Source organism: Belonocnema kinseyi, chromosome 9 (assembly GCF_010883055.1).
Source record: "Belonocnema kinseyi isolate 2016_QV_RU_SX_M_011 chromosome 9, B_treatae_v1, whole genome shotgun sequence".
Lineage (NCBI taxonomy): Eukaryota > Metazoa > Arthropoda > Insecta > Hymenoptera > Cynipidae > Belonocnema > Belonocnema kinseyi.
This window is the reverse complement of record NC_046665.1, coordinates 5,107,130-5,115,235: the sequence shown is the minus strand read 5'-3', so window position 1 is coordinate 5,115,235 and position 8,106 is coordinate 5,107,130. Positions and strand designations below refer to the sequence as shown.

Genomic DNA, 8,106 nt, shown 5'->3' with positions numbered 1-8,106 from the left:
AACAAGGAGGCAGTCTAATATTTTACTAATTCAAGTAGTTGGCCCTACCACGTGTTTTTTCAGTGATCGGTACATAATAGACAATTGTTTATCTTCAAATATGCAATAAAGCAGACTCAATCGATCACCCATTCGATCACTCACTCACTCACTCACTTCATCATTTTCACTTTCTACATTGCTCACTTTGTCATTTGCTCTCTCTTCATATCTGTTACTCAGTTACGCAATCACTCAGTCACTCAAGCACTTAGTCACTCGACGGCTCAGTCACTCATACACGCAAGTTCCACCTCACACTTTTGTAAACTCATGTACATATTCGTAGTCACATGCTTATCTAAATCTCCCTTAAGCATTGTGTGTGTACTGAAGCTGTTTACTATCAAAGTTTGACGCATTGTAGCGTCAAAACGGCGCATAGGATCAAGTTTTGGCCTTAAAATATTTTGTTCAGTATGAAAAGATGTTCCAAATTGCAAAATTTAAGCCAATTTCACGGAGAGCCATTTCCAATATATTTAGTACGGGTTCCTTTCAATTAAATAAAAATAAGTAATCTTATAGTAAATAATCAATTTTAAATCGTAGTAATATTTTCGAGTAAAATGAATTGATACTCACTGCCCTTTTTCATTAACATTGCTCCAATAACTTAGGGATACTACTTCGCGATATATATTCGTTTTTTTTCAAATGGCGCTTTTGTCACGATCAAGGACTGCTGATTCGATCACACAAAATAATCCGATTAGCGAATCATTTCCATCGGCTTCAGTTGGTTCCAAACATTGGAGCCCTACTGCTGCTCGATATGAGCTCACCATCATGATTATTCGCGTGTACCTTCAGCTTCGAGTGAACTGTCAAAACATCATGTTGCAGTTACACGGGTAGGCCGTTAGAGTAAAGCACCTAATAGCAACGCTCCTGTTTCTTCACACCTCAGTGAGAACCACACACTCTGCGCGTGGCTTGAATTCTTGGAATGTCTAAATCCGGGAGGCCTGAATCCCGGGTTCGCTGTACTACATATTTTTTACAGTAAACCTTTGACTGCCGACCACGTTTTACAAAAACGCAAGCTTCCGACGAAGTCAATACTCGTTTACTTGATTGAAGCCGACACGGAAAAAGTTTGAATGTCGATTTGGGAATATGTACTTTATTGGCGTTCTTCCGTGCCTGAACTTAGAATTGACTTTACCGGCCCCGAGCTCGTTTCAAAGAAAACTACCGAGCAAGTTTTCAAAAAATGCTACGAAAAGAAGAAGTATTTGAATTTTCAAGTATAAGATAATAGGCCTTAAAAAATGTTTTAAGCCTCCATAATTATGCCGTCCTCTGGCGTTTCCTGCATTATTTTATAATACATGGCTATTGACTATGTGATTCATAAGACCTGCTTAATTTTCCGAAGTCAATACTTACGCTCGGGATGATGTGTAATTGAGTTCAGTTTGCAGCCGATTATTCAGAAAACCACCAATTAATTTTTTACGTTAAATAAATTATTCTCGGCGCTGAGTTTTCACCTGACTATCTTGTTCGAATAAGGCATTGCGATCACTTTGGGATTCGGTAGTAGTCGCGCGTAGTCATAATTATTTTCCAATAGTGTAACGCTCGATCCTATATTTATTCCTTTCTTCCTCTTCGTTCATAATTTGTCCCCTGAGGATATGTAGGACTCCCAGCTCTTACAATACTTTTGCCTGCATATTTTGATTAAATATTATCATTACTATTTACAGTTATTTACAACTATTTACAGAAAATCTTATATCTAGATCCTGTAACACGACAAAATTTGAAGTCCTTTTATTTTAATTACTATTTCATTTTTGAGGTAAAATCGGTTCTCTTGGCACGTGCTACGGTACTTCAAGGTCACATTTAGAATTATTTGAAGAATTTAGGATTAATTTGCAAAATATTTTTTGTTTGATATTTATGACCTTGCCTCATGGATACTCTCAACGAGGGACATCGAGGGATTTTGGAACTCTGTAGTCCACGCCAGCAGAGGACTGAGATCTTCTCGCTGTCCAAACTTAAAATTAAGAATCCAGATTTGAATTTGAATCTGGTTTCCGCCTTTCCGTTTGCTATCTCCAATATTCCTGGAATCTGGATGGAACGAACTTAGTGACCAGGAGCTATATTTGCGCCTGCACCAGTAATTCCTTCGTTGAAGGAAGTCCTCACATCCCCTAACAGGGCCCTCGATGCTTAAAGCATTGGCTTGCGTATGATTTGCCAATGCGGACACTCTCGCTTGAGAGAGGACGAAAGCTTCCTCATTTACTGAAAATACTAAGGATCGGCCTTGTAGATATGTTTTATTAGTTACAGAGTACCCATTTTGTCTTGAAGCAGGGGCGCTGCACCTTGTCTCAAACAGGCACCACGTGCGGAAAGAGCGAGTCGAGATTCGAACCAATCAATCCTAGGAGAGCGTCGAGAAAGTAGCAAATCAGCGCCGTGACTGGGAAAGGCGCTCCGAGGAAACGATACCGCGAGCTCGACGACCAACACGCCACGTTCTCTTTCGTTCGGCAGCCACGAGCAGAGAGACAGTCCTGATTTGCTAACTCTCTGATTTTTTGTTCGTTATCGCTTAGTACCGTAATTAGTTTTGTAATTATCTAGAAACAGTTAACTACTTTGTTGATGTAAGGTCCACTCTTACACGTAAACCTAATTATCCAATTTTGTTTGATTATCGACTATGAAAAGATCGGGCTTATTTTGTTTGATCTATCTATTGTAATCTTTGTAATTCTTATGTCTTGATGCCATGGTAATCATTTCTAATGTTGATTCTAAGTATAATGTAAGCCTAGTGACTAAAGTTTTACCTTGGAAAATTAGCCAATCGATAGAGCATTTATTAATTTTATGCCTTTAGCTATCGCATTAATTCGCGGGAAACTTTCCCCGAATCGAATAGGAAAGTTATATGAAATAAATGTCATCACAATTTTATTTTTATTCCTACTTGCTTTTCTCTATTCACGAGTAAGATGCGGGTTAATACTAAATTAAATTCTCTACTGGTTTAAACTTTTGTATTACGTCTGATTGACCCCCTCTACCCTAACTCATCAGAGGGTTCAATATAGCCTGGGCCCAGAAACCCGCCACGTCCCTTTGGATAATGATTGCGCATTTTGTTGGCACATGCGTGCCTGGCGCCTAGCAAAAATGTTGAGCTATGGTTTCCGTAGTTAGGTTTTTTGTGATTTCAGGAGAGGGATGTGAGGAGGGAAAAATAATAATAAGAAATAATGGTAAGTTTAACGTTAAAATCCTTACTCATTGTTTTTACTAGAGTGCAATTTGGGACCTGTTAGCGAACGAATGAACGGGCGATCGAAAGCTAGAGAAGCCGAGAAAGCAAGATCATCTTTATCTACTTAGAATATTACATAACCATTACTTACAATTCTTTGCGCTTCTGATCTAAGCGACTTCCGTTTCCTTTTCCTTTCACTTCTCTTGTATGTCCATTTTGAAATTTTTCCATGTGAATTCTTTCATTCTCTTTCATTCGCTCCTCTATACCTATCGTCGGCAAACTACTGCCGCGCGGCAGCCCTAGCTGCCACGTAGTCAAAATTTCGTGGCAGTACCTGCTGCCACAAAAAAGGTCCAACCCGCCATAGCCGCTTCCATTATTAAGCAGGTCGTGTAACCGGGTATAAATTGAAAAAAAAAACATTCTCAATTTCAACATTAGCTTTCTGAAAGCTCGAAATTCAAAATCTGTGAATTCTTGCGATAAACAGGAATTTAAAAATCGTCTTGAAATACTAAAAATCAATGCATTATAACAGTTTTAGTTTAAAATTGTGTTTTTATTATAGTCCATCAAATCATTGATTTTTTACTTCACAAGTACAAGTTTAGATGTATTTAATCGCAAGAAAGTCACACATTTCTAATTCTAGACTTATAAATCGATAATATGAGAATTTAAAACAAAATTCATTTGTTACTTTTTATTCAAAATTAAGTGTTTCGTCTAAAAATGAACCCCTGCCGAGGAAAAACAACCCATCTCAGGTCTCCAGTCCCGTATTCTATTTCTCTAGTGTTAAAGAACTCCCTTCTTTCTTCTTTGGATCTCGTTAATTCTATTGCCCTCCTTCTCCTTTCCTTCGTCGCAATTAAACACTTTCTCGCTAATACCCCTCCGTCCTTCCCTCAGCTTTGTCTCAAATTTCCATGCCCTCTTTTCTGCTCTAGTACTTCATTTATCCCATTGCGTTTTCTCTCACTTGTAAACTGTAAATCTCTTACCTTTCTTTCCATCTCCATATCTCTGCTCCATAACCTATTGCCGACCATACCAACATATCAAATAACCACATTCCTCTTCCCCAATTTTTAAAAACTTTGTTCCTTTTCCCCATTATCTTTCCATTACCCCTGCTGATTTTTTTATCCTTTCTCTTATATGAACTCTATGATCTCCATTTTTTTGCAAGGTATGTCCCGAATGTTCAAAGTTTTTTACTTCATCTAACTTTATTCCCTTCCATCTCATTTCCAACCGTCATTTCGTGAGTAATTATGTGTAGAATGTGTGGTCAAAGTTTCAGAAGGAATGGCCTACTGGTTGCGGAGAAATCGTGTGGCCAGTTTCTCAAAACGTTTTGAGAAAAAAGCGTTTCAAGTGTACGAGTGCGTCAGGCGCTCAGGTACGCGCGGTCATGTAATACATTCATACTGCTCAGATCTTCATAAAAAATTTAATACAATATTGTTAGATACATATACATTCGAAAAATGTAAATGAAAAAATTTTCCAGAGTGACCAACTAGACTACAACCTTAACAAAAGACTAGATTGGAGTGACAGCTCGCGCACTGTGTCACGCGAAGTGATTTATTGGTGAGAGACGATCTATGATAGAAACGCATCAAAAGAAGAAAAATTTCAGGAATTATAATTGTCATTCATATTCACAACTGTGTTCACCTGTCGAATTCGTGAATATTTTAGTTCCTTTTCTCTCTCGCACCTTCTCATTTCTCTTCCATTTCGGTGGGACTGAGAATCGGATGTTGAAGTGGTGATGATGTGTAGCGTGAATTGTTAGAAAAATTAGAAGAGGAAGTATAGCCCGTCATCTCTTGCGTTACCGCAGAGACGAAACTAGAATCCATCACTTTATCATCTGATAACGAAGTAGAAGTAATCGCCGATATTCCAATAATCCGAAGTCTCTCGAATAACGGAATAAACATTCGACAGGAAATCTCTAGATTTACGGCTAGGAATACGAGCGAGAGAGAGGTATCGAGAGATTGCGTGACGACCTCAGTAAAACTACATAACTGACCTAGCGAGGGTTATAGACATTCTAAGTCCTTTTTTTTAGCTTTTCAAAGACACGCTTTGATAACCTATTATTCAACTACAGTGCGTAAAGCTAGTAATAGAGGTAATAGAATAGAAGAATAGAAGAAGTAGTAGTCCAAAAGCCCATTTATTAGAAGATACAGGTTCCGATGTTAACCTGATAAAACTTCGAGCCTTAAAAGATACGATTGTCGTAGAAAACGGTCCTTTCAACATCTCTGATATGACGACGAATTTAGTAGTAGAAGACACGTTCCCTATCTCGACCGAATAAAATCTATACCGTTTGTCGATACTGAATCTATAAAAGTTTAAAGGAAAATAAGGGATGACATCAGACCTTCTAAGCTTAATAACAATGATAATTTTGCAGATAAAGATGTACTTTTTAATATGAAAAAGCGATTCTATAACTATGAATAGCATACAAAATCTGAAAATTGATTGTTTCAGACAAAAGTTTCAGGGTTTTGGACGAGGATCTGAATGGTGGACTTGACGATGACCTTGGCGTTGACCTTCAAGGTTATTTCAAGGTCAACTTTTATTTTTCAAATGGAAATCCTTATTTTTGACACCGCCAATCGAAAGAACGCAAAATTTTACGTTTAGATATGTATCAAGGTCATGTGATCCGTTGACCTTCGAGGTCATTCCAGGGTCGTATAAACATTGCCAAGCCGTGCATGTACAGCAATTTGAACATTTGCTGTAAAGTGGTGACATACGATCTTTTTTTTGTGATGTGACCTACTATGAATCTCCCCTTAGCTGGCCGGATTCACATACGAACTTTTGTTTGTAATCTGATGAGACCATCTCGCCTAACTGGCCAGATCCACATACGACCTTTTTTTGAATTGATGAGACTCTCAATGGAGTTTGCCTCTGCGGAACGGATCTACATAGAGTGTTTATTTTGTGGAATGATGAGACCTACGATGGATCTCGCCTTAGTCGACTGGATCTGGATACAATGTTTAAATATTTTCTTTAAACGCATGTTTTCGTTGATCAGCCATCTAGACCTTATTTGAGTTCACTCGAGCCTGGAATGACCCCGAAGGTCATCGGGTCACATGACCTTGATTTATATCTAAACGTAAAGATTTGCGTTTTTTCGATTGACGGTGTCAAAAATAAGAGTTTCCATTTGAAAAATGAAAGTTGACCTTGAAATAATCTTATAGGTCAATGCCAAGGTCAGGTTCAAGCTCACCATTCAGATCCTCGTCCAAAACCCTGAAACTTTTGTCTGAAACATTTCTGACGAAAACGCATATTGTCGCTGATGTGGGGGGGGGGGGCGATACTTTTTGATGACTGTGTGTGTGTGCATGCGATTTTCTCCTTACCGAAATCGCATATGTAGGATACATATAATCAGCAGCGATGGACTGAGACCTTATCCGAAGGAAATTACAGCTATAAAGAATTTCCCTAGGCCCAGAACTGTTAAGACGATCAGAAAATTCTGGGTTATCAGGATATCGGAGATTAATCCAAAACTGTGCAAAATTAGTCAAACTTTTAGCATTTTTGCTAAAAAAATATGCTAATTTCATATGGGGATCAGAACAAAAGTGAAGTTATGGCACTGGATAGACACATATTTGAACTTCTCTCAATAATTTTTTCATGTAAAAATATAAACAATTTCTCGAGTTACAGTCATTCTCCGGAGAGTCCAAGCAAAAAAGGGGCAAAAAAGTGACCCGTTTTAAAAGGGTGGTTTCTAGAAAAACGCGTTTAAAGTTTTAAAACTAGAAAACAAGTGAAATAAATTACTTTTAAAATGTTATACTTTTAGAAAATGTAACGTACAAAAATTCGATTTTTTTGCCTCCAAGAGATACCCTACCCCTTTAAGTAAAAAAGGACTCCATGGGTATGTCCATCACTTATTAAAAAATGTGTTCTACCGAACAACGCCATTTTAAGTCTGAAAAGGAATGCCTGGCCGTTTTACATGTCATAAAGAATTTTCACCCATACTTGTATGGACGCGAGTTCATTTCGGTGTGCGACCACAAACCCATCCATTGGATGACATACATTAATAATCCTTCTTTCATGCAGCATTTCCAAGCATACCCAACAAGGACCATGGAAGAGATAGTGTTAAAGTAATATCTGCCGACATGACCACTTACAAGGTTTTGTCGCTAACACATTCCTCGGCTAAGGACAGTATTAAGAAAGGTAAGAATCCTGAAAAGGATACCAATAAACCAGAAAAAAATCGACTTACTGGATCTGAAAACCAACAACGATTAGGAGAACAAGATATTAAACAAGTTTAGCGCAAAAAAGATACTTTCAGTTCTACGTACTCCACCCTTTTAGCGGTTCCTTTCTTCCACTTCCTGTAATTCTTTTTTACCCTTCTCTTTATCAGTTTACATTCCCTATCCCATCACGGCTTTACCATTCCTTTCTTCTTCTTCCTGAATACCGAATCACCCTCAAAGGTTACGTTGCCCAACTGCTCCTGATACTTTTTTATCGCCTCTCTCGTCCATGACACCCTTTCCCCTAACGACCCTTCTTCCCCACCCTGCCTTCCGCCACTCTCCCTCTTTATCCACAAAGTTAATGGCTGATTTTCTGATTCCACCCTACCTGCCACCGCGAATTTCTCTATCTTCTCTCAACCTTGCATATCCTGATCACAAAGTCTATCACCGATACTCCCATCTTACTCAAATAATGTATTCTCTCTGTTGGTCCCCTCC

The 8,106-nt window shown here is 38.4% G+C and overlaps 1 protein-coding gene across 5 annotated transcripts in view; it reads left to right on the top strand.

Annotated features, from left to right (window-relative positions):
• LOC117179771 (NSFL1 cofactor p47-like) overlaps positions 1 to 8,106 on the top strand; it is a 201,987-nt gene that overhangs the window by 120,848 nt on the left and 73,033 nt on the right. For 3 of the 5 annotated variants that reach the window (XM_033371866.1, XM_033371863.1, XM_033371862.1), the window contains exon 3: positions 7,451 to 7,573. The exons of the other annotated variants lie outside the window; for them this stretch is intronic. In XM_033371866.1, coding sequence (XP_033227757.1) covers positions 7,451 to 7,573 — 123 coding nt within the window. The remainder of the gene's footprint in view (positions 1 to 7,450; positions 7,574 to 8,106) is intronic. 5 annotated transcript variants of the gene reach the window in all.